The sequence below is a fragment of the Sphaerodactylus townsendi genome, linkage group LG02 (assembly GCF_021028975.2).
Source record: "Sphaerodactylus townsendi isolate TG3544 linkage group LG02, MPM_Stown_v2.3, whole genome shotgun sequence".
NCBI lineage: Eukaryota > Metazoa > Chordata > Lepidosauria > Squamata > Sphaerodactylidae > Sphaerodactylus > Sphaerodactylus townsendi.
This window is the reverse complement of record NC_059426.1, coordinates 56638625-56665341: the sequence shown is the minus strand read 5'-3', so window position 1 is coordinate 56665341 and position 26717 is coordinate 56638625. Positions and strand designations below refer to the sequence as shown.

At 41.8% G+C, this 26717-nt stretch overlaps 1 protein-coding gene across 12 annotated transcripts in view; it reads left to right on the top strand.

The window, feature by feature from the left end:
• Window positions 1-26717, top strand: part of KALRN (kalirin RhoGEF kinase) — a 668527-nt gene that overhangs the window by 619557 nt on the left and 22253 nt on the right. For 9 of the 12 annotated variants that reach the window (XM_048485747.1, XM_048485746.1, XM_048485745.1 and 6 more), the window contains one exon: window positions 864-2006. In XM_048485747.1, the coding sequence (XP_048341704.1) occupies window positions 864-1115 (252 nt within the window). In that variant the 3' untranslated portion in view covers window positions 1116-2006. Of the gene's footprint in view, window positions 1-863; window positions 2007-4919; window positions 5041-8726; window positions 8787-25062; window positions 25091-26717 lie in introns of those variants that run through there. The other 3 variants (XM_048485754.1, XM_048485753.1, XM_048485755.1) reach the window with 1 other exon arrangement.

Sequence of the window (26717 nt, the reverse complement as noted above, 5' to 3'; positions counted from 1 at the left end):
TATTTTTTCTAGGGAATGATGGTTTTAAATAGGTTTTAAAATGTGATTTTATTATGTAGGCCTTACCTGCCTTAGTGGCCCTTGTGGGGGCAGAAAAGTGTGATATAAATTTTGTAAATAAGTAATACAAAATAAAGTTTGCTTAGAGCCTTTCTCCAGTTTAAGTAGCTCCAGCCTAAGACAGGATATCTCCCAATGGCTCTTCTCCATGACCTTTCTATAATGCTAACTATAAAATACAGGTTCTTTACTTTGTAGTGCTAAACCGATTATTTGATCTGTTGTGTTTGCATTGGCTGATCATCTTCCTTCCCTCTTGAAAAAGTCACTTCCCTGTTTCAAAACTATCCTTTAAAGTTAGCCTACGAATAGTTCTCTTCCCAACTTTGCAGGCTCCTTGTAATGGGGTGGCTTCCTTCTGTAGTAAGCACAGACAACATTGCTTTCTCTCTTAATGTATCCTTGATCTTCAGCATACTGATACGCTGCTGATTCTGGAAATCCACTTTAGAGATATTGTTCATGTTCAGGAATGTAGCAAGGCAGCAGAGAGCTAGCACATGCTCCCCAATAGCATTCATTCTTCTCCCTCTACCGTTCCTCTTGTCTTTGGGTGGCGGGCTGCTGGTCCATGGCACATAAGTTCCTTTGAGTACCTTTTAAACTTTAAAGAAAATTTGTGTTCACTTTCATTTTGAATCATTTTGGATATCTGAATTGAACTAAAACAAGGAACTTCTGTTCAGGAAAATCCAAATGCACACTTTTTTTACTGGAGCACACTCAATAAATATTGCAGGAAGAGGATGATGCAATGTTTCAGAGCTACTTTTTCATTGTTATCTTCTGTGTTTCCTTTCCAGAATGACTTGGGTGGGTGCAATGGGACTTCTTCCATGGTGGTCATCAAAGATTACTATGCACTGAAAGAGAATGAAATCTGTGTCAACCAGGGTGAGGTGGTCCAAGTACTGGCCATTAACCAGCAGAACATGTTCCTTGTGTATCAGCCTGCCAATGACCATTCACCAGCAGCAGAAGGATGGATCCCAGGGAATATCTTGGCTCCCCTCACTAAATCAACTACAGATAATAGCGACGGAAGCATAAAGTAAGTGCTGTGTTGGATTCCCTGGGAGCAGTATGTGGATTTTTAAGGAAAAATAAAATCCAAATGGTAGGATTTTTCTGCTTTCTTTTTCTTTCTTTCTTTTTTTAAAATCTACAGTGCCATTGGAACAAATTTGCTTGATGCACAGCATGGGGTATCCATGTTGGGATCAATGGGTTTTTGTTGACTTTTTTGTTTTGGTTTTTTTTCTCTTATAGTTTGTAAAGAATCCACACACCGTTTAAGAGGCATGTTTTATTTTCTCCATCCTTTCCTAATTATGGACACAATTGGACTGGATTTCTATTTATCTTGTGTTTAATTTGCTTATACGTGTATATATATATATATTGGTTTAATGGCACACAGCAAAAAAGACAAAAACATACAACTACACACAACAGGCCTTGTATTGGATTGAGTTTCAAGAAGGAGAGATTTTATGTTGTCTATGGCAATTTCTTGTACATCTTGTAACATTTTTATTTTGAATTTTTCTTCTGTTCACGTAATATTTTGTAAAGAGAAAATGGTTTGAGAAATCCCCTTTGGAGTACATTCCTGTAAAGTATTTTGCACTATTTAAAGAATCCCATATTTGAAGTCAGGTTGTGCAATATTATGGATAGTCGCAATGTTCATCATTGTACCTGTAATGTAACTAATTTTAAATGTACTATTTTAAATATGTAAAATAAATTTTCACCATGAGCATGTTTTAACAAGGTTAAAAGGACCAGCTTTTGACCCTCTTTGGTTCTGCTTTTTCTTACAATGTTTTGTTGCTTATTTAACAAATGTGAATACTTTCCCCTTTTTTTGAAATGTGTCAGTTTGAAATAACTAATGCAAGAATGTTTTGATATTAAATACAGAAGGTACAATCCTTTTTCTTAAATCTGTTGATTTTTTTTTAGTATCTGTAATTGTCTGTCTATGTTCCCTTTTGTGGGAACTCGCTGAGTGTAGTCTTGTCAGTTGGGTGCTAACTAGAATTGAACAGTGCTTCCAAGTTGGTAGCAAACTTTATCAGGCTTATTACTGACAAACTGCCAATCTCTTATTCATTTTAAGGGATATTATTGTTGTTGTTGTTGTTCTTATTATTTATTAGTTTTGTATACCGCCCTCCCCCGAAGGGCTCTGGGCGGTTAACAACATATAAGTAGAGCACAATTTAAAACATCAGTAATTCACGGTACAAACTTATGGTTCTATTAACATTAAAACAACTAAAAAACGCTTATAAAACACAGCGTTCTCAATTACAATTCTTTGCGTCCAGTCATTAAACCCTCCCCCCAGAGAGGGGTGGTAGGTCCCTCAGATGCTATGGGGACCACCCAAGGCCCGGTGGAACAACTCAGTCTTACAGACCCTGCGGAACTCACAAAGGTCCCGCAGGGCCTGGACAGCTGGAGGAAGAGAGTTCCACCAGGCCGGGGCCAGAGCCCGAGTAGAGGCCAGCCGCATCATTGAGGGCCCAGGGACCACCAGGAAATTGGCCTCTGCCGAATGCAGAGGCCGAACCGGGACATGTGGGGTAAGACGGTCCCGAAGGTACGAGCAGGTTTCAAATTTTCTCCTGCCCCCTCTGTCAACCCTAGCATTGGTTCCCATATGTGAACAGATATTCACAGTCTTTAATGGTGAACAAAGTTTGAAATGAGTTTTGCAAACCCTGGTTAAAAAGGTATCTCTGTAGTGTTAACATGGTTCATGTAGATCCAATAATAAACCAAGGTTATACTCAAAGTAAGGGGAGGAATCCTTCCAAGTTGGAATTTACCAATCCAAAGCTATCAACATGACAGTGAGACAGCATTGAGCCGTTGAGGGCTGCAAGGAGGGGTGTCAAAGCTTGAGGCATTTGGGGCTTATCTGCAAACATTGAGCAATGACAAAAGATCGAACTCCCTTGCTCAGTTCCATGTGATGGAATCTTGCTGAGAATTGCTCCCATCTGATTAGGTGTCACAGGCCACTAGAGGAGGTGGGGCATGGATATGGTCATGTATTAGCTTGGTTGCTTGAGTGCTGCTTCAAACATCATGGCAGTGATGCATAAAGCTGATAGAAAAATCTAGAATGTTCTATTTTCTTTTTTATATGAAACTGGCCCTTGAAATGAATTTGTGCACGTGCATGTATCAGTACACTATTTGCCACTATAACATTTAATCGATTGCTGGGTTCACTCTACTTTTGGGCATAGTTGAGAGCAATTTCAGGACCTATGTACAGTCAAAACCTTTTTTATTTTCTAAATTATCACGGACCTATCTGAAACTAGAGAGAAAATCCGTATTCTTAGCCATCTCATGCCTCTTCTACTTGTTTGGATATTGTGTTGAGGTTCATATATAACCTTGGAGCAACTTTTCCTTTTGAGATCTGCAAAGCACAAATTCAAATGCTGCCACCAAATACTTCACCTGGAAATATCTATTTTGTTTGATCTGCAAAGCACAGGTTATGTGATTTCTTCTGCAGCTTCATGTAGCTTCACAGTACATAAAATTCTTCTGAGCACTGAGGTAAAATTGGTTTAGTCATGATGTGACTTGTGCTTTTTTAGCACACTGCGGGTTAGCTAATGTGAAAGAGGATATAATAAGCACAAGGCATTTCAGTACTGGAGCAAAATGTTCTTAGATGAAAGGTAAAGTTCTAATTAGATAATACACTTTTTGAACCTAGTTACTACAGAATATCCCTCTTGCTAATTTGAGAGTTCTTCCCATTATGATGCTAGTGCTTCTTGCAACAACCTTGAAAGCAGGGGAGTCCTGATTACGACTTTCAGACCCATGTGTTTAAAACATCCTATTTGGATCTGTATGCCATTTGCTACAGAACGCCATTTGCTACAGTATGCCATTTGTTACATGAATTCCCTGTAGCAATTATGATGTGAAATGCTGTCATAGCTAGAATGGGCTGAGTGAAAGATTTCTGAGCATAGTTGCAGCAATTCTACTTCCATTTTCGAAGACCATTCTCATTCATCTATATATATAAAAATATAAAGTCTGGGGATAGACCCACATTTCCACTCTCAAGTAAAATGGAATACAAGACAAATCCCCCCCTTCCCCAGTTATGATTAAATGCTTTTGAAACACATTTTTGTTTTGATTTGGTTCTATGGCTGGTAGCTTATATGTTATGCATCCCTCCTCTTCCCACTCCACGCATAAAGGGGAAAACTGTGACAATGGAGTATTCCATACTCTTCTTCTTTAGACCAGAAGTCTAGATTTGCGTGCAGAGTTGTATAGCTGTGCTCATGAAACATGAGCAAGTTTGAAGCAACAGAAGATCCTTGGCTGAGAAATATGGCAAAACTTGCCTTTCCAAGAAACCACTTATCTAATCTAATAAAACAGTTGTTTAACCTTTGATTTGCTTTGAGACGTCTCCTTGAACTCTGGAATATGCAAATCTCCAGTTTTCCTCTATCAAACTGCATTGGATCCTATCTGATTATTTTCACTGCTTCAACTGGAAGTATTTTTTTCACCTTGCACGTGGTAGATTTTATTCCTATTTTATGCTTTGTGCTTTCACTTGCAGACCTGCAGTCCTCTTTTAAAGAAAGTGCCTTTTTCAAATGGCGGGAGTAACAAACCATCAGTAGTATAGATTAAAGTTCTGACTTGAATGTACATCAGTAGGCTGACTGGCCTCCTCCTCCTGTGGGGGGAAGCTGCAGGTATCAAGAACAAGTATGCTGATTGCTTTTCCACATCCCTTCCTCTTCCTACTAAGATATGCCATTTGATTGGTGCATTTTTTGGTACAACAGGAAGTCATGTTCATGGCATACCCTGCGCATGAGAAAGCGGGCGGAAAAGGAAAGTGGCAAAACAGAAGCCAATGGCCTACGTAAACCCATGGATATTCTGGGCAACAAAGTCTCTGTTAAAGTGAGTAAGGCCATCAGAAACCATGTGCTGCCTCCTGCTTCTCATCCTCACTTCCCTTGCAACATCCTTTCTAAGGACAGGGGTTGAAATCTGGCTATGTTTTTTTTTACGTTTTTCCCTTTTTTTGGCTTTTATTTTTTTAATTTGTGTTACTTTTTGGTAGTATTAGCCATTTTGGCTGGATTTTTGCATGCAAGATACAACACAGCTTTCCCCCTCTTCACCGCTGGCAACCAAAATGTAAGTAAGCCGTGTGTCTGTGTGGTGTGTGTAAGTTGTAATTCAGCATCAAACATTATGTGTAACTAAAGGAATAGCAGGAGTTGGACACAGCTTTGCCTTGAATGGAGCAAATCGTGCCAGCTCAGCCGAAACAAGAGCTTCAAGAAAGGTCAACAACTTTTGTGGAATTTTATGGGGTGGGGGTGGGTGGGTTACTTTTAGAGATGTAGGTTTTCTGAAGAAACAGCATGGATTTTAAAAAATAATGCAAATACAGTTTCAGCTGTTAAAGGATTCCTGATCTGTTGCCAACAAATGATCCCATGAACAGGATGCCTTAGCTATTTTCCTCTTGTTAACTTGTTCAAGCTTACTATAATAACCTCCCAAGGCCAGTGGTGGATCAGCCTCATATGCTATATGTACACATTTAATACTGACTTTATTACTTAACCTTTCCAAGCTTTCTCTGCCAAAGTGTTTTTCTGAAATCCTTGTGCGGGTTTTTACAAGGCATAAGAACAGTTCCCAGGAAAAAACATGAGTATTGCTCATCCCTACTATGTTACGTTCAATGAAAATTATTCCAAGCTTTTACTTGGCCCTGTTTCTAGGAAATGGGGATAAGATATAACTGACTTATTCTGGGCTCGCAACATTTGGTTATGTGAAGATGTTTGTGTGATATCCTTGATCTTTTTCATCTGGTCCTGCACTCATATCTATTATATCGGGAACAGCATATCAGGTTTTCTGTAAGAGGTGAAGAAAATTCAGTCAGTTGCTTTCCTCCAGCATTGATCAGTGGACCATTTGGTTATAGGGAATGATTAGTGAGAGTTATCCTTATCATTTTAATGAATCTGGCTAATGGGTAAAGTACCTTAAAGATTTTCATCCTGACTGTCTTTTGTACAATGAAATGTCAATCATAGATACCTGTCAGATGGAGAACTGGATTAAAGCCAACCAGTGAAGTTATGACTAAGCAATGAGCATAGGTTTTAAGTATACACCCTGTAAGGCATACCACCCTTCTGTTCACTGGGTGGTATAATTAATTGCTTGGCAGATGTCTTTTACAGCCTGCTTGAAGACGCACAATCCTTCATTAGAACATACTAAAATAACCCTATAGAAAAGCTGTACAGCATGTACATTTTGAGTAAAATAATGCCATGGTTATGTACTGTGGTGACACGGAAACATTGTGGGTATCTGACAGACACGTACTGATTTGATGTATTGTTGATAAAGATCTACATTTTTAACACAGGAGGCTGAAAGAGTGACAAAAATCTTTGATATAGCAGATCTTCTTTCTCCTCACCCTCATATTTTACCAGATAAACAGTGTCACTGTTTCGAGAAATTGCTACCCAATGCTCTGTTGGTGTAACAATTCATGTTAACATGCATACTGTGTTCTATAATGTGTAATTATAGAACATTTATTGATGCTCTAGTATAAGTCTAAATTCAGATCACTCTTTGGCAGCCCTCACCTATCCTCAACTGTGTATACTGGATCTGTTCTTGTCAAACAAAACTAGTGTGAAATCTACCTACAGTTGCTTGAACTTAAAGTCCAGCCCACAAAAACATCTGATGAAGTGAACTCTGAACCATGACCGCTTATCCTCTGGAAAATGTTGTTGGTCTGTAAGGTGCTGCTGGTCTAATCTTTTGTTCTGCTACTACTAGCAGCTTGAAAGGCAATATTTGCAGAGAAGCACTGTTTTCACTGCCTGGGGGGCAAGGGAGAGGAAGACACACAAAGTGACTGCGTAATTTTGGAGCAGCAGTGGCATAGTGGTTAAGTGCAGGTGTACTCTAATCTGGAGGAACCAGGTTTGATTCCCCGCTCTGCTGCCTGAGCTGTGGAGGCTTTTCTGGGAAATTCAGATTAGCCTGTACCTGCCAACACACACCAGTTGGGTGACCTTGGGCTAGTCACAGCTCTACGGAGCTCTCTCAGCCCCACCTACCTCACAAGGTGTTTGTTGTGAGGGTGAAAGAGAAAGGAGTTTGTCAGCCCCTTTGAGTCTCCTTTAGGAAAGAAAGGGGGGCTATAAATCCAAATCTTCTTTTTCTTCTTCTTAATTACTAAAGGCCTATTTAACAGCAAAGAGGGGGGGGGGGTGTTACAGCATGCCAACCATTAGTTCAATCAAGTGTGACTAAATGTGTAATTAATAGACATGCTGCAGTTCCCATGCAGGTATGGTACAATTATTTTTTCTTACCTACCAGATCAAGATAAAATCTCTTAGCTACTTTACTGCTTAGCCAGCATTCTAGTTTTGGGGGAGGGGGCACCTACAGCACATGGTATCTGAATGTGACGATAACATCAAAAGATAGCTACTACCTTGCCGTAAGTAATAAACCATCCTTTTAGAATTTAAGCATCTCTTTTTCATTAATAATACGTGGCATCAATTCTGGCCTTGTAATATTGCACACGAGCCCCATAATTCACTAAGGATCACCCCCTAACGAAAATGGGGTTTTCAAGTGAATCTTAGAAGTCTGCTATGGGGTGGGGCTGCCACATCCCGCACCCAACTGTATGCCTGCAGTTGCATTGCATGTGTATTGCCGGATGGTGACCTGTTCTGTCAACATTAATAGTACTGATTAGAGCTCTGCGGTGGGGGGGAACCAGGATTAAATCTGGTGACCAGGCTCCCCTTTCCAGTCTCTTCTAGTTGATCACTATTCTAAGGGAGGGTGTTTTTTTTTCAGTAACTGAAGAGACACACCTGAAGCAGCAGGTGTGCTATTTCTGCTTTGTTCTAATATGCCTCAATTAGGTATAAGAATAGGAACAAAAATGGCATATGGAATTTGCTGCATTCGATTCAGATTCTGCATTTTGCATCCTTTAAGTTACATTTATTGCAAAGCTGTTTGATAATTCCACATACAAGATTTAAACCTGATACAAGTTTTAATGGCTCAGACTTGAAACAGCTGCAGTTCTAAAATCCAGAGCTGCAAAGTGATTGAAACAAAGCACTGGGCTTCCAGTCCCCATTAAAACAGAAGGTGAGTTCAATACGTTTTCAGATCTGCTGAATGCATGAGAATTGGATGTTCAATTTGTGAATTCCCTGCCTGTGAAACATTACTCTGGAGGCTTACTAATCAAACTAAGTGCAGGACAGGCACACCGGAGCCTTGCCAAATTGGAGGTCTGGCATAACAACGGCACAGAGATCTTTCCATACTAATGCTTCCATTAATGCATTTTGTTTTGCTGAATGGTTTCAAGACTGCTGCCTCCCTTTTCTTTTGCTGTGAAAAGCCTATTGCTTGCCTTCTAGTGCCTTTCCGGTTTTTAAAGTGTTTCTGTTTCTAGTGCACATTTCCTTGTTGCTCTTAACTGCTCTGCTGTTCTTGTGGCTTTAACCTCTCTGCTTATTGTAATTCTGTTCTCTTTCCTCCATGCTGCCAAAAAGGAGACAAACAGTTCAGAGGAGTCAGAATGTGATGACCTTGACCCCAACACTAGCATGGAGGTAGACAACCCTTTCTTCCTGACCTGACTTGCTGCCCGATACTACTTTCCCCAAAGCATGGTACCTCTTTATAAATGGGACCTGTAAAATTCAGCAGTGTTCACTCTCTCCCCAGCTGCTATTGAGGAGCACTGGACCTTTGGGACTCAGCCAATCTGCATCTACCAAAATCCTCTTATATACAATCTGTTAGATACAGATCTAACAGCCATGTCTATTTCATATCCAGTAACACACCTGAAAGCAGTTATTTTTCAATAGTCCATGTATTTTCTACTCCGGTTAAGAAAAGCACCAATGGTCAAGTAACCTGAGGTCATAGATAATGCCTAACATGTAAACCTCTAACAGTAAAACTAAATAGACTGTCAGAGGAAAGTATGTTCCCTTTACCTAGCTACTACTCATAGTGTGCTGTGAAAATATTGTGTGGCCAACCAAGTTATTTGGGAAGTGTACTGCTCCTGAGAACACGCTGAAGACCAGGTAACATTAGTGGCATACCGCTAATGGGGACATGGAGTATCCCATGTCCCTGGGTGACGCTGTTTTGTTATGTGGGGGGGTGCCCATGACAAAATGGCATGCACCATGACCTCCCTCTGCCAAGCGCCCCCCCACCCTCCCTGCAGGCCAGTTCCTGCCCTCCCCAGGAGTCAACCTGCCACTACAGCGTCCATCCTAGTCACCCCCAAGACCCACCTGCCCCCGCCCTTCCTTCTGGCTCCCTGTAAGTGTGGTGTGGGGGGCATAGGGAGGCAGGCGGGGGAGGCATGGGGAGGTGGCCATGCCCCCGAGCACCATTTAGGCTCAGTACACCACTGGGTAACATGCACATTTTTTGCCGTCACAGTCAAAAAAGTTGATGAAGGCATCCCTGTTGAGTCCTTGTGTAAAATGAGGCTACCTGCTTGTTGCCTCAAGTTGCTACACCTCTCTGGTCTACTTCTGCTTTGAGCTAGCTCTCTCCTGATTTTTCCATTCCTCTACTGCCCATATCGTTTCCAACTGAACTTCTAATTGCACCTGGATAGCCCTTGCTACACTGGTTAACATTTGCTCAAATAGAGCCTGCCAGACTGAAACCTGAAAAAAGCATGCTAGTCAGTTAACTGTTAGCGATATCTGCCCACAGCTGGAAAATGCGGCATAATGAATGCTGGCCGGTTTCAGGTTCTATTTAGTGCATATTAAAACCCCTTGAAAAAAAACTTCAAGGCAAATTCCCTTATGAGACTTTAAGGACAAATTACATGCACAGTGAAGCAGTCAATTCCTACCTCCCAACTTCCTTAAGTGTGTTTGCTTTTGCCTGAACAATGGCATGCTGATACCACAGTACTCTTGCCTTGTAGTTATAGTTTATTTTCTCATTCTTTTAATAGAATAGCCATTGTTGCTATTGTTGGCCTTGCTACTTTGTTTACCCACGTGCAAGACCTACAGACAAAGGAAAACAGAACCAGGGAGAAAATGAGATGCTGAAGTCATTTTTGGTTGGCAGAGGTCAAGGGCAAAGTATACAGGCTCCATATTCTAATGCTTAGCAACAATAGACCCTCTGCAAAATCAGCTCATGTGCTTGCATGTAGACACATGCGTGTGTATGTGCATGCTGTCTCCACTGCCCTCTTGAAAAGGAGATAAGCCTATTTGGCCTGCAGTTAGGATGTCTCATCATTCTGCAATGGATGACCTCTGGGATTGTGCATTAGCACTGGTGATGCCTTGCTCCACAGACAGAGCAGTCCGACACTGTGCCTGCACTTGCATCTACCCAGCAGTTATTGATTATACTATTTCCAGTCATTCTGAAGTTACAACATCCAGTCATCTTCCTAGATGCTGGCCTGGGAGTCCTCCAATCTACTTGCCAATTCCTGGAGCACTCACATTTCTCACTTTGATAGATTGGTACAGAATGTCTTCTAACCCTGCTTGTCAAGCTTCACACGACCTCCCCTTGGAAGACGTGGGACAGTTGGGTGTGTTTACTTTAAGTGATAGCTGTAGGATAGCCAGAGGAGTTGATGTGTGATTCAGAAATAATCTCCTGTCATGTTCTAAATTGGGCCTCAGTAGTATATTTGCCCTCCTCTTTGTTTATAGATGTCTTCCTGAAAAGGATAATGAATAAATACAGTTTGTCTCTTACTAGACAGTAACCTTACCCATGTATGCCTGCAGGATACGCTAATGCAGGGGTAGGGAACCTGCGGCTCTCCAGATGTTCAGGAACTACAATTCCCATCAGCCTCTGTCAGCATGGCCAATTGGCCATGCTGGTAGGGGCTGATGGGAATTGTAGTTCCTGAACATCTGGAGAGCCACGGGTTCCCTACCCCTGTGCTAATGGTTCTCAACCTTCCTAATGCCACGACCCTGTAATACAGTTCCTTATGTTGTGGTGACCCCCAACCCTAACATTTATCCATTTTACAGATGGAGAACACTGATGCAGAGAGTCTTAGGCGACCCCTGTGAAAAGGTCGTTCGATCCCCAAAGGGGTCTTGACCCCCAGGTTGAGAACCACTATGTTCTATCCTGCCAAGCAATAACATTATTTTTTAAAATCACACATCTGCACTGAACTAGAAATCTTGGGATTTCTAGTTCAGTGTCAGATCTCAGAAGTCAAGAAGAGTCTTCCTTTGTTAGCATTTGGATGAGAGACCACCAAAGGCAGGCAATGACAAACTACCACTGTTCATCTCTTGCCTTGAAAATTCTGTGGGGTCACAATAAATTGCTGCAGCTAGACTTTACGTCCCATCACCCTTATCATATGATTTCACACACGCACTTAATAACCACTTGAATTCACTCAACCAATTTTGGGGGTACTGCTCTGGTAGGGCAGAAGAAAGGGTCCCTTTTTGGGTCATTGGTATATACTAGCTATGATCTTAGGACTCTCTTCCAACCACACTCATCTATTGTGAGCCTCAACTAGCCTCTGAAGATGTAGCATTATTATTTTTTAACTGTGGACATGCCTGCCCACAACATCCTTCTCCCAGCAGCCTTTTAGGATAATCTGTTAAAGGTGGAAAGGAGATGCTCAAACCGCCTGCTGTCTCTTGGGATGTGTGCCTGGATATTCCAATTCAAATATATACCTTAAAAATCCCTTAAAATATTTGGGTTATCCAGAGCAATATGTGGAGTTCTCAAAAATAGTTATAGCTGGGTACTGCATATTTCTGAAGATATCCAAGATTAACATTTAAAGCTCTCAGTCCTACGTTTCTTCTCTCTAAGAGGTTTCCCAGGCAATGTTTCTCCTGGCCTGGCAATGGGGCGTGGCAGGGGCATGGGGCACAGGCGTGCCCCAGGCACAGTTCCCCCTCACTCCGCCCCTGCTAGATGCTCTGCAATTGTGATGTTATTTGGTTGAAAAACATCCACTCCAGCCCCCTCCAAGAAAGTCCATCAAGAGGCATAATGGAAACCAAACAATTCCAGAATCCCTGAAAAACCTGAATCCTGGAATAGTAGCAGGGGACCCTCCAGGATGGTGTTATAACACCAATGTTATAACACCATGGCCCCTCCAGGATGGTGTTCTAACACCAGTATTATAATACCATGGCCCCTCCAGGAAAGATCTGAGAATCCTCTTTGATCTGAGAATGCAAATGCCTTAACAGACCAGGTGATCAGGAGCAGCAGCAGCAGAAGGCCATTGCTTTCACATCCTGCATGTGAGCTCCCAAAGACACCTGGTGGGCCACTGCAAGTAGCAGAGAGCTGGACTAGATGGACTCTGGTCTGATTCAGCTGGCTTGTTCTTATGTTCTTATAACACCATCCTGAAGGGGCCATGGTGTTATAACACTGCTGTTATAACACCATCCTGGAGGGACCATGGTGCTATAACACTGGTGTTCTCACTACCTGGATGGGCCATGGTGTTATAACACTGATGTTCTCACAACCTGGAGGGGCAGTGGTGTTATAACACTAGTGTTATCACTACCTGGAGGGGGCATGGTGTTATAACACCGCTGTTATAACACCATCCTGGAGGGGCCATGGTAAATAAAAATAAAATAAAAATGAACTTCTTTGGTCTGGAAAGTCAGCATACCTAAATCCTAAATAAATAATATTTCATTACTAAAAACAGCTTGAGAATGGTATTTGAATTGGTAAAACTGCAGTGAAAGGAACAGGGAATATTGTATTCAAACATGATGCATTCAAGGCAACACTATATCTTTTCATGTCAGTTCCGAAAAGTCCCTGGGGTTATCATTTTTCTTTGAGGACAAAATGCTCCTCTTTACTACTTCTCTTCAAGATTTTTTGCCCTCCTTGCCATACCACATTTCCTGGATCTGAGGGATTGGAGGCCAAGAAAGAGTCCTTGGATTCTAGAGGATTTTGGTGCCATGTATCTGAGGGCCAGATGGCATAATCGGAGGGAGGCCCGGGGCAAAATCTGATTTTTGCCCCCCCCCCCCACCATGACCAAACAACATTTTTTGCACCAGGTCATCTCAAAGTCACCATCACATTATAGAACATGCCCCAACACACAAATCTGAACACACCCAGGGCTCCCAATTTTAAACAACTTTGAAAGTGATGCTTTTTTTTTTGAAGGGGGGAATCCACCCTGAAACAGCATCACTTTTAATGTTGTTTAAATTAGAGAGCCCAGGTTCTCCTTTCAAATCCACCTTAAAGGGAGACTCTGGGCTCCCTAGTTTAAACAACATTGAAAGAACATTTGAGAACAGGCCTGCCTGTGTGGGAACTATATTTCCCAGGATACCCTGGGAAATGTAGTTCCCACCAGAACAGGCATCCAGCCTGCTTGGTTTCCTAAAGTAAGTGATGGGTGGTGGTGGGTGGTGGGAGTGGGTGGGGGTGCCATGGCGGGGGGGGGGGGGGGGAAAAACCCAGCTACGCCTCTGTCTGCAGCCCAGTGTGTTTTGGCCTATGTATCCTTTCTTCGGAAGAATATCAACTGCATTAGCTGTTTTGACACGGCTGAGACTCATTAGCTATCCTCTGACTGTAGTCAGCCTGCTGTATTCTAAACAAGTTCTAGTTTCCAGATTGTCTTCACGGGCAGCCCTAAATAGAATGCAAGATTATAAAAACCTAGACTAGAACTGTCATTTAAAGCTTCCCTTCACTGGCATTTCAGCCGCAGTCCAAATTTGTCTTCTCTCCATGACTGTTTTTGTTGGAAGTGAAGGACTTTACACTGTTTCCTGCCTCAGTGACAGAGAAGGACTTATCAGTGAGTCAGATAGCTAGAGGGGGTCAAGACTCTGAACACCTTTCTCTACCACTCTGATACTATCCCTTTGATGTGTAGATTGCTACTCTCAGCGAACTTCCTTCCTTCCTGCTTCTCCTCCTCTCTCCACCTTTCTTACACACACCAAACTCTGTCAGAATAATACCGGAACAGGGGCATATAGCCAAATATCTTGAATTATTAACTGAACCCCAACACCACCCTGAGCCTTTGGGGAGGGCGGTATATAAATATAATAAATAAATAAATAAACAGCTGGATTATCACAAGGGCCAGATCCAATACTTTCCCATTGGTCATTACAAAGGGTTGTTACTTATCCATCCCTCTCCAGGATCGGGTTTGTCCACACTGTAAAACCAAGTGGAGACTCTTGCTCACATTATATTTGACTGTCCGAGATATGTGGGCATTAGGCATTTCTCTCCCAGGCTAACCCTGGACAAATCTGAAAGAGACGCTGGCAGTTCTGTTGTGCAGCTTCTGTTAAACAATGCAGATGTCGTGCTCTTGGAAAAAGTAGCAAAATTTATTTTACAAGTGACAGAACTTTCTAAATAATATATACTGCTATATACAATCTTTCTGTCTGCATTTTGAATGTACTCTTGATTTGTACTTTATAAATGTCTGGTAACATTTATATCTGTAATGCGGTTCAGATATTATTGAACTGTTAATTATCAGCCTTCGCCAGCATGGCCAATTGGCCATGCTGGCAGGGGCTGATGGGAATTGTAGTTCATGAACATCTGGAGAGCCGCAAGTTGCAGACCCCTGTACAAGAGCCTATTTTGAATGCCTAATAAAGGTTGTTGTGTTGTTATTGTTACACACACCATCCATCTTGCACCATGTGTGCAAAGATGCAGACAGCATCTCTCACCATCTAGCTCAGGGGTCTGCAACCTGCGGCTCTCCAGATGTTCATGGACTACTATTTCCATCAGCCCCTGCCAGCATGGCTAATTGGCCATGCTGGTAGGGGCTGATGGGATTTGTAGTCCATGAACATCTGGAGAGCCGCAGGTTGCAGACCCCTGAGCTAGCTAGCTAGATTAGAATAGAGAACCTTTTCTATCCAGAAAGGAGTTCACTAGTAAAGACTCCTCTTATTAGTTAGAAACTACGAACTGACTCTGAGTTTTCTTTGTTGCTGGCACACACGTGCATGCCTGGGGAAGCTCTGCTGTGTTTTGCCTCCATGCACTCTGCTTGTAATGCAAAGGTATCTTTTACCAGAGATAATTACCAATAGTTGTAAAGGCTAAATTACACACCTGGAGACCCAATCACAGATCTCCAACTTTCTATGCCATCTGGCCTTTGAACAGCCTTGACTATAAGGGCATTTCAGTCATCATGATGTAGTTTGTCTCCCCCACTTCACGTCAGAAAAGAATTTGATGACAAAGGTAGCTTGCTTTTCATTTAGTTTGTATACCTGTCCATTTACAAGGACAATGTACACAGGGAAGAAAAATGCCTGTTAGTACTACCACCTTTTCCTTTCAAGTTCATTCCATTTATTAAATTTCTGTGCTCCCCCCCAACACTCCTGGACTCAGGGCAGATTAACAACACAAACATCACACAATATAAATCCCTAACAATGATTAGAACAATTCTCAACATCTACAGTCCCTACACAGCCAATATAATTAGTCAACGACAAGATTTAACTGAATTAATTAGAAGGCAGCCAATTTGACAGTAATATTGAGTTTGGGCACGGATAAACAGCATTAGTCTAATCAAAACTAATAACAACCCAAAATGTACCACCTAGCAAGAGAATTTCCACAAGATGAAATAAGTTAAGATAACTGAAGACAAAGTAAAACAAAGTAAAGTTTAAAAAAATGAAGAGGAGGCTTAAATATGGTAAGACAGTTGCCTTGATCACATGCCTGGTGGAACAGATCTGTCTTGCAGGTCCTGCAGATCTGCATCAGGTCCTGCAAGGCCCTGGTCTCATTTGACGGAATGTTCCACCAGGTCACGGCCAGGACTCAAAAAAGCCCTGTCCTTGGTTGAGGTCAGCCAAATTTCCTTCAGGCCAGGGACCACAAGCAAATTTCAAAGGTTCCATTGAGGGATATAGTGGGGGAAACAGTCGTGCAAGTATGGTGGCCCCAGACCAGTTAGGGCTTTGTATGTGAGTACCAAAACCTTGAACTTGATCTGGTACTTCACCAGTGCCAGTGCAGCTGGTGGAGCACAGGTGTAATGTGCTCCTTCCACAAGGATCTCATAAGGACCCTTGCTGATGCATTCTGGACCAACTGTAGTTTCTGGAGCAAACCCAAGGAAAGCCCTGTGTAAATCAAGTTACAGTAATCCAGTCTAGCAGTAACTGTGGCATGGATCACTGTGGCTAAGTCAATTTTGCCTGGCAAAGTTTTGCCTGGCAAAGTTTTGCCTGGATAAAAAGCCAGGCGAGCAGCATGATTCACCATCAAGGATCATGCCTAAGCTCTTGATGGACAGAGCAGCCACCAGCTGCCCACCTAGAGGCGTAGCTAGACAAAATGGAGCCCAGGACAAAATCTGAGTTTTGCGCCCCCCACCCCATATGGGCGGCCACTCTCCCCCACTACAACCAAACAACGTTTTTTGCACAAGGTCATCTCAAAGTTACCATCACATTATAGAAATGCCCCAACACACAAATCAGAACACATCCAGGACTCCCTAGTTTAAACAACATTGAAAGTTATGCTATTTTTGAAGGGGGGGAAATCCACCCTGAAACAGTATCACTATTAATGTTGTTTAAACTAGAGAACCCAGATTATCCTTTTAAATTCACCTTAAAGGGAGACTCTGGGCTCCCTAGTTTAAACAACATTGAAAGTGATGCTGTTTCAGGATAGATTCCCCACCCATCCCCCAAACAGCATCATTTTCAATGTTGATTGTTGTGGGCTTTCTGGGCTGCGTGGCCATGGTCTGGTAGATCTTGTTCCTAATGTTTCACCTGCATCTGTGGCTGGTATCTTCAGAGGTGTATCACAGAGAGAAGTCTGTTATACATTGTGTCCAGACTTGTCTTATAACAGACTTCTCTCTTTGGTACACCTCTAAAGATGCCAGCCACAGATGCAGGGGAAACATTACAAACAAGATCTACCAGACCACAGCCACACAGCCTGTAAACCCGCTGTCCAAGATTACAGCTATGGTCAGTTTTAGGTTTCGCGTTTTTCTTACAATTTGGGGAACAATTTATGACTGAAAAAATTAAATAAAAATAATAAATTAGCGTTAGGGTTAAGGCAAGGGCAGGGGCTCATGCTTGCCTTAGTGTTACGTGGAATTCTGGGGCACGATACAACAATAGGGCTATGGTCAGTTTTAGATTTCAGGTTTTTGTAACAATTTTGGGTACAATTTATGACTGAATAAATTACATAAAAATAAAAAGTTAGGGATGGGGTTAGGCAAGGGTAAGGGTAAGGGTTAAGTTAAAACCCAAAAACCTGAAACTGACCATAGACCTATCCTCGGGCTGCACCCTAGAACGCAACATAACACTAAGGCAAGCCTGAGCCTTACAGAACATGCCCTTGATTTAACCCTAACCCTAACTTATTATTTTTATTTAATTTATTCAGTCAAAAATTGTTCCCAAAATTGTATTAAAAACTCAAAACCAAAAACTGACCATAGCCTTATTTTCAGGCTGCGCCCTAGAACTCAACGTAACAGTAAGGCAAGCCCAAGCCCCTTCCCTTGCGTTAACCCTAAACCTAACTTATTATTTTAATTTAATTTAGTCAGTCAAAAATTGTTCCCAAAATTGTTATAAAAACCCGAAACCAAAATGTGACCATAGCCCTATTCTCAGACTGTGCCCTAGAACTCAACATAACACTAAGGCAAGCTCGAGCCCCTGCCCTTGACTTAAATTTAATTTTTTCAGTCATAAATTGTTCCCAGAATTGTTGTAAAAACCCTGAAATTGTGGTGCCACTAGACTAGCCTAAAAGCGGCACCCCCTGCTGGCCGACAAAGTAAAAACACTAAAAATACCCCCCAAAATAAGAAATGAGCCCAAGTTTTTCTGCACCCCCAATGGTGGGCGCCCGGGACATTTGTCCCTGGATGTCCCCATTGTAGCTACACCTCTGTGCACCCCATCAAGGGATGGCAACTTCCACTCTTATTTTGGGCACTCTTGGGAAAAGACAGCCCCAAATAAACTATTCAGTATTTCACATCACCATGTTAGGAAGCCATGGAAAAGAAGGAAGTGATGAGATATATTCTGGGAAAGTTTATTATGTTCAGTTGTGTCATTCTTTAAGCTGAACAAATCTAAATAGACTTCTAGGGGATTGCCGTGATCAGCATGCAGATCTGTTGTTCAAATCCTCTTGACCAACGTGGGACTGATCTGACTTTGCTTCTTGTACTTGAAGCTACTAAGGGCAGTATTTCAAAAAACGCCAGTGTTACAAAACATGGTCCAAATTTAAAATTTCAGAATTTTAAATACTGCACAAGTTTTTATTTTGAATTTTTTTCTGTAATGTCAGTGTCTTATGTCTTGTTGACAATAAATTGTGCCATTAGCAATGTCTTTAAAACTGAATTATCAAAGCATCTGGATACTCCTTAAATAATAGTATGATGACTGATTTTGAATTACAGAGGAGTTTAAAATGGATCTGCATATTTTAGCGCAAAGCTGCCCTCTACTGCTGAAGAAAATGCTGCTTCCTATTTAAAAAGACCATTCTTTCACCAATAAACCGAAAATGGAATTCACTAGGAGAAAACTTTTAAAATAACAAGGTTGAATTTTAATGCAAAATTCAAATTTATATCGCACTCTGATTTTTTTCAGTATTATATAGGGATTGTACCAGAGTCGCTTGTACTTGGTATGAAAAGATTTGCTTTCTAAAGCCATTCCTCCAATTTCAAAAATGAAATAGTTCAAGATCTACTTTAGCTTCAAATTTGGAACCTTAATGTTCCCCCTGTGACTGGTGCTTTCCCTGGTAATTGGCACTACAGCCAAAGTAGCTCAGGGTCAAACTCTACATGACTTGGGATTTCTATGACTGGAATTCCAGATGTGAAACAGTAGATGTAGTAAAAAGTAAGAGATATTCTCTTCCCCTCCCATGTTGTTTACTCTATTGAAAATGTCTGCCTAGCTGCCTTAAGCCCCAGTAAGAAAAAAGACAGGTGCCTATATAATAATTATCTTTCCCCCTAACATGAGATAAAAGTTTTCAGTAGAGAAAACTATCAAAAAGGGTGAATTCTTCCCCACCTCCTATACTCCCAGCTAAATGATACCTAGAATTCTAGTCATGGACACATCAGAGGCGTAGCTCCAAGGAAAATGGGGGGTGCGCGCCCCTGTGGAGGGGTGTGGTGAGGGTGTTCTGGGGCATGGCAGGGGCATTCTGGGGCATGGAGGGGCGGAGGATGCACCAGTGACCAGGTGCTTTCCCCCCTTGCTACGCCTCTGAGACAAATAATTCAGTCTTTTGATCTGGGATACCTGTACTTAACTAAGATGAGTTTTAAGCAGGAATGGTTCCATTGCAGGAAGACTTTGCGGTGTAACTCTTCACCATGGAGGGAAAAAATTTAAAGCAAAAAAAGAAGAGATACCTTGATAAATGTAGGAGCCTCCAGAACCTGTAAAGCAGATAGCAATAAATTGCATTCTACCCTGTGCAGCTCATTTACCCCAGCTAAATGTAGAACCAATCACAGTACAAAAATGTAATCATGAAGATTACTTTTTCTCAGGCACTGACATCAAAGGCATTCTGCAGACATTTAGCTATTGCTAAAAACGTGTTTTCTCTTAAATGCAATAAGGTCATTCTAGAAAGTAAAGCTCAATAATAGTAATAAAATTAGGGTACAACTGTTTAATAAGTAGTTTAGTGAATGCCTGCATACGATATGATAGAAATGTCCATGCAATATGAAAGTTCAATGTAAATACTGTATGTATTCATTGCAATTCCAATGCACTAGTTTTTGTTTGAAAGCTCTGGCCATTGTTACCATTCCACAAAAGCCCTTCTATGCAGTCCTGAAACTCTACCCAGCCTAATATTCTACCTTTGATGATGGACAGCAGCTCCTCATTAGGCAGCCTATAAGTGGGAGAACGGGAGGTTGCCTGCAGAAATTAAGGCAGCTTTTTCATACAGCAAAGGGCCAAAAAATGAAATGAAGGTCATCAGATTAATGGGCCTTCTAAGAAGGATATAACTCTTTAATCAAGGGTATCAAAATCTACAGGTGGGGGACTTACAAAGACCTGCAGGGGGCGTCTCATTTTCTCCTCCTTCACTATTTCCTTTTGCCCTTTCCTGAAAGCCCTCATAGCTTCGCTCTTCTGGCTTCCTTCTCTCCTTTCCACCCACAAGCCAACCTACCTTTATCTGCCGCCTGTCTTCAGCTTTCCTTCCTTTCCCTGGCAGACTCTCCCTAGGAAAACTATGGCCCAGTTGCATTGTGCCAGCTAAGTTGGGGGGACCAGTGAGGACATGTGGGGGTCACTGTCCTGCATCCCTTCCCTGCATTATTTCCTCTTTCTCATCCGAGCAACTCCCATATCTTCAACTTTATCTAGTTTTTCACTCCTTATCCCCTCTGCAGTCCACCTTTTATCTGCCTCTATTATTTATTTACTTCATTTATATTCTGTTTTTCTCTACAATGGGGAGAATACAGCTTACATCATTCACCTCTCCTCCATTTTATCCTCACAGGAATTCTGTAAGGTAAGTTAGGCTGAAAATATTAACTAGTGCACAATCACCCAGTTAGTTTTCACTGCAGAATGGGGATTTAAGTCCCAGTCTGAAACTCTAACCCCTATATCATACTGGCTTCCATGGGGTGGCTGTTGATCAAACAGCAGCAACCAGCCAGGCCCAGGTGAGTCAAACAATTCAATGGTATCAAGTTGGTATCAAGCAGGTTGGGTGGTATCAAGTTGCCTGATAGTTGCTGCTACGCTTGGCCACAATGAATCCTTCTTTAAAGGCCAAAACAACCCCTCCCCCTGCCTATTACTGAAAAAAATCAATAAGATGCCAAGCCTGGAATGCTAGCCAAACTGTTGCCTAGCAACAGTTGCTGAAGGCCACTGAAGCCCTCTGTTTATTAAAGCTACAGCTGCTCCTTTTATCATTTTGGGTTTTTTTTTAACCACATCATTTTAATTTACATTTTGGATTTCAGATTTGAGAAATTTTTCAGGTTTATTGAAAGACTCATTCTGTATGTTCACTTCATTCACTGAATTTAAGTATCTTCAGAAGGGGCCACACTTCACTGTTGAAATATACAAGTAGGAACCCACAGGACTTGCCACGAAGATCTCATTCTGTTGTTTCCCTTCCCTGAAAATTCCCATAGCCTGTCCCCTTTCTCCTTCTCTTTCTCATCCAACTGCCAACCTACCTTTATTTATTTATTTATTTATTTATTTATTTATTTATTTATTTATTTATTTATTTATTCAATTTATATAATTTCTTCAATTTATCTAAATATCAGACAGGAGCAATCATACAAAATATAAATATATAGGCTCCATCCCATAAAATAGCTTAAAACTCATAAAACAGCGAGTAACCGTAATACATAAATAAACAGGAGGCGTCCGACCCCAATTTAAAACCTACCCGCATGAGGGGGGGGACGGTGGGGCCCCTCAATATGAGGGGACCCTGATGTAACTGCCCCAAGGCACAGAGCAGTGAGCAGTGAGGGGGCACCATATCAGCGGCTGGGCACTCCAAAGGCCCGGTGGAACAACACGGTCTTACAGGCCCTGCGGAACTCACCCAGGTCCCGCAGGGCCCGGACAGCTGGAGGGAGGGTGTTCCACCAGGCCGGGGCCAGTGCCGTAAAAGTCCTGGCCCGCGTGGAGGCCAGCCGCATCATAGAGGGGCCGGGGACCACCAGCAAATTGGCCTCTGCAGAACGCAGAGGCCGAATTGAGACATATGGGGTGATGCGGTCCCGAAGGTACGAGGGCCCCAGGCTGCGCAAAGCCTTAAAGGTCAAAACCCACACCTTGAAGATGATTTGGAATTTGACCAGAAGCCAATGCAGCTGACGCAGCACAAGCTGGATGTGTTCTCTGAAGGCGCCTCCTGTGAGCAGGCGTGCTGCCGCATGTTGGACCAGTTTTAACTTCCGAATCAAGCGCAAGGGAAGGCCAGCGTACAGCAAGTCCCTTTACCTGTCCCTTTACCTTCAGTTCTCCCCATCTCTATCCCCCCCACCAGAAGCCTCTACTTGGGGAAACTGTAGCTCAGTTGTGCAATGCCAGCTGCTGGGTCAGGTACACTTCCATGGTAGAAAACCCTTAAGGACTTGAGGAAGGGCACCTCACCTTTTCTTGTAAAGTTCTTAGGCCAAGTCATTTGTAGTTTTGAGGTTGGTGTCATCAAAAAGCAGATGATACATAACTATTTATTTTGATCAAAATCTCTTGGAGCTATAATTGGGGCCCTAAACTGCTGTCTGTCAGCTGTGGTTAAATGGTTAAGAGTTAACAGATTGACAGTAACCCCTGAAAAGGCAAAAATAATGCTGATTGGGAAGATGGAGGTCTTCAAGGACATTATTTTTGATGGGGTTCAAATGACCCTTCTGACTCAGTTAATAGCTTGCGGGGTTATACTGAACTCAACATTATTGCTGGAGAAACAAATTAATGATGTTGCAAAAAAAGCTTTCTTCCAGCTCAACCTAGTTTGAAAAATGGTCCCTTACCTTGAGAAGGCTGATCTGGCCCCCTAAATCCATGCCATGGTGACACTGAGACTGGGCTACAGTAATGCACTGTACATTGGTCTCCCCTCAAATTAATTTGGATACTCCAGTTGGAGCAGAATGTCGCACTTCAGATATTATCAGAACCTGGATGGAGCATGAATATTACTCCCATTTTACAGTCACTTCACTGGCTGCCCATCAGTTACTAGGCTCAATTTAGAATTATTGGCTATCACATACAAAGCCCTTCATGGCATTGGGACTGTGAGACTGACTCTCCTCCTGTGCTCCAACTCGACAGGTTCAGTTATCCAACAGGGCCCTCTGCAGGTGCAACCTGCAAATGGACAAAGTCAACAAGTGTCCATACACATGCCTTCTCTGGTGTGGCCCCTATCTTGTGGAATGGTCTGCCTGAGGAGGTTGGAGGAATATTCCCAGTCTACTGTTTTTCCACAAACTATGCAAAACTGAATGATTTAAGATTAATTATTGGGGACTGTGTTTTGTACTTGCTATTGGTTGACTCCTACTGTGTAATTTGGCATCATTTATTGTGACATGTTGATACTTTTGCTTTGCTTCAGTTCTGTTTTTTAGGCTTCTGGTTGGATCTACAACACAAATTTAGTTTCTTTGTTTATTGAATGTCTCATCGGTTTGATTACGTTGACTCACTCTGTGTAATCTATCTTGAGTCCCAGTAAGAAAGGTGGACTATAAATAGCATAAATAAATAAATCATCCCCTCACATTATTTCCTCTTTTCCTTCTTCTTAGCAACTCCCATATCCTTTCCCCTTTCCATGCCTTATTCTCCTCTTCTCAGCCATCCCCAAACCTGCTTTATATCTATTATATTCGCCTGTATTTATTATTTACTTGTTTAATTTATGACCCACCTTTCTGCACACTAAGAACCAAAACAGCTTATATCATTTTATCCACACTATGACCCTGTGAAGTAACTTAGGCTAAAAATATGTAACATTGCCTAGTGAGCTTCAGTGGCAGACTGGTGATTTAAATCTGGTTTTCCCAGACCTGACTCTGAACCACTATGACACACAGGCTTTTGTAGAGCTGCCACATTGGCAGCAGGACCTCTGGGAGACTTTTCATCATCAGCAGAGTCCCTGGTAGCTGCTCCATAAGCAACAGGGCCCCTGGCAACTGGCAGGGTTCTCAGGAGCTGCTGCATTGATGGCAAGATCCCCAGAAGCCACTGCATCCACAGCAAGGCTCCCTCTAGCTGATAAAGCCCCTGGGAGCTGCTGTGTAGGCTGCTCAGGTGAGTAATCAGGTGTGTGAAGATAGCATTGTTTGGAGGGGGGCTTTAACCCCTCAATATAATTTTGTTAACTTTCAAGATTTTTATGCAGATCGGGGGGGGAGGGGTGTCCCAAGTTTGGGGGAAAATCTCTCTCAGTGTGGGCCCAATCCTTGGATTTAGATATCCTCAAATCTGCTCACATTTGAGAAATAGATATATTGATGATGATGATGATGATGATGATGATGATGATGATGATGATGATGATGATGATGATGATGATGATGATGGTATCCTCAGATCAGGCCACAGTTAACTATTAGTATATATGATTATCCAATAATGAAAACTCCATATTCAGAAGCAATGTTCCTGGAGACATGTCCTACTACTGAGCTTCTTGGATTCTCTTAGAGAGAGAATGCTGATCTATGTGGTTAATTTCTTATATTATTTCATGGAAGTCCAATCTAACCTCAGAAATCTAGCTAGTGGATGGACTGTGCCACTCCTTGGCAGTCATACTGATGACTGGAGGGCCAATCTGCGGGTCAGTGAAGTAGGGAAGTGGATCTAAAGCTAGGCCATGAGAACAAGACCACAGGTAGTTTACTAAGTCCAGCAGCATCCTCCCAGCTGAATGGGAAGGACAGGCAAAATAGTTTAATCTTTTGTCTCTATTAGTCCTACCTGTTTTGTCTGAGGAGGTCTGGAGTTGCTTGAATGAGAGGTGCACAGTGCAATCCCAACACAGTTACTCTTGGACAGGCCCTCTGGAATCAATGGGCTGACTGTTGTATATCTGCATGCTGACAATAATCTATATTAGAACCTTTTGGCTTCTCATCAGCCTTTTGTTGTTTTATTCACGTTATTATTTTGCTGAAACAAATTCCTCTATTAATGAACAAGTATTTTCTGCTTCTCTCTTTCTATTCATTTGTTGTTCCAGATCATCAACCCAAATTTCATTCAGGAAGGTGAGTGGAAAGAAACATGTGTACAAAAATGTACCAGAGAGAATGAAACTATGCAACACAGCACGTCATAATTTTAAAGCAAGACACAGTGCAGACAGTATAATTACTAAGTGTCATGGTTTGAACATGAAACATATGATGGATAACTGGCAAACATCCATTTCAAAAAAAATATTCTTCTTCAGAAAACTTGCCAATTGTTGATTGAAATCTTTTATTGTGTACCTTTTTTTAAAGAACTGGAATCATTATGGAAATTCCTGTGCAAAAAACACAGTTTAAAGGAAGATTATGTGACTTGTACATGTAAATTCTGAACATCTTGAAGAAAAGGAAAAGCCGCCTTTCAGCTAATAATACCAATTGCATCAAATTGGGTCAACAAAAAGACCAAATAGATACAAGCATTCCAGCTTATTTCCATTATGTTCTTAGGGAAAGAAAAGAAAATACACAAAGGAATCTATTGTATGTACCCAAACTCAATAGATATTTTAAAAAGGAGTGACATGTTCAGTCCTCACCAATCAAATTACAATGATGTTTTCCCCACGGCCAAAATATCCCAGGTGACAACCGGGATGATACATTCTGGGATGTTTCTATCTCAGTTTCTTCCTCTGCATGGCAGCCTGTCAGCACGTTCAGGCTGGGAGGAAGAACTCCAGGTGATTACGCATGGCCCCCAGTTTACTTTCATTCTTGCCGACATTGCCGTGCATATGCGAACTGTCCCGTTTTTCCACTATTTTGATTGGCTGCAGCTACTGTCTACCGCGGTGTTTGCATGGGAGCGGGATCAGCACAGTTTTTTAAAAAGAACCCCCAATTTTATCATTTTTGAATGGCGCGAGATAAGAGAAATCTTGTGGGACAGGCTCAAGTTAGACCCGGAAGCCATGCGAAAATCATGGCCGAACTGGGATGGTTCACCTCCTTATCTCAGGTAATACTGGCCATAGGGAAAATGCCAATGTGGTACCTTTTTCACAACTACATTTGCTCACTAAAGTGAAAGCTTCTTTGGAATTAATTGTATTTGCCTATCCTTTAGATAAGTTTGATTTGTAATAGACTTGGAGTTTCTTGTAACACACAGCTTCGGGAGAATGCTAAGTGTTTTGAGGTTAAAAATGCCCATTTGGATTGGGCAAGGAGCCCATTCTACAGTACCCATTCAGTGAACCATGTAGGCACCCAAGAGAATACCTCCAGCATACTATATCATACACAGAAATTTTATTGCAGACTTCTAGGGGTTCTTTGGCAGGTAACTTGGTATGGAAACTTTTTCCCCAAAGTACACAATTTTAAACATCTTGCTCTAGCCAAATAGTCTTGAAACTGTCCATACATTATCTTTAAATAATTTTAAATTAATTTTAAATATCACCTTTACAAACTATGAATAAAACCAGTTCTGAGCCTTGCTAAAATACATTCACAACTTTCAAAGAAATGAGTTTTGATTTCACATATTGGCATGCACAATTATGAAGACTCGAATGGTTACCCTAGAATTCATCAGAAACTCTTATTGAGGTCAGTTTTCAACACATTTAGTAAGCCTCTTGAGCTTCATGGCTAAGATGGCTAAGAGATATTTTAAACAAATAAATTAATTAAT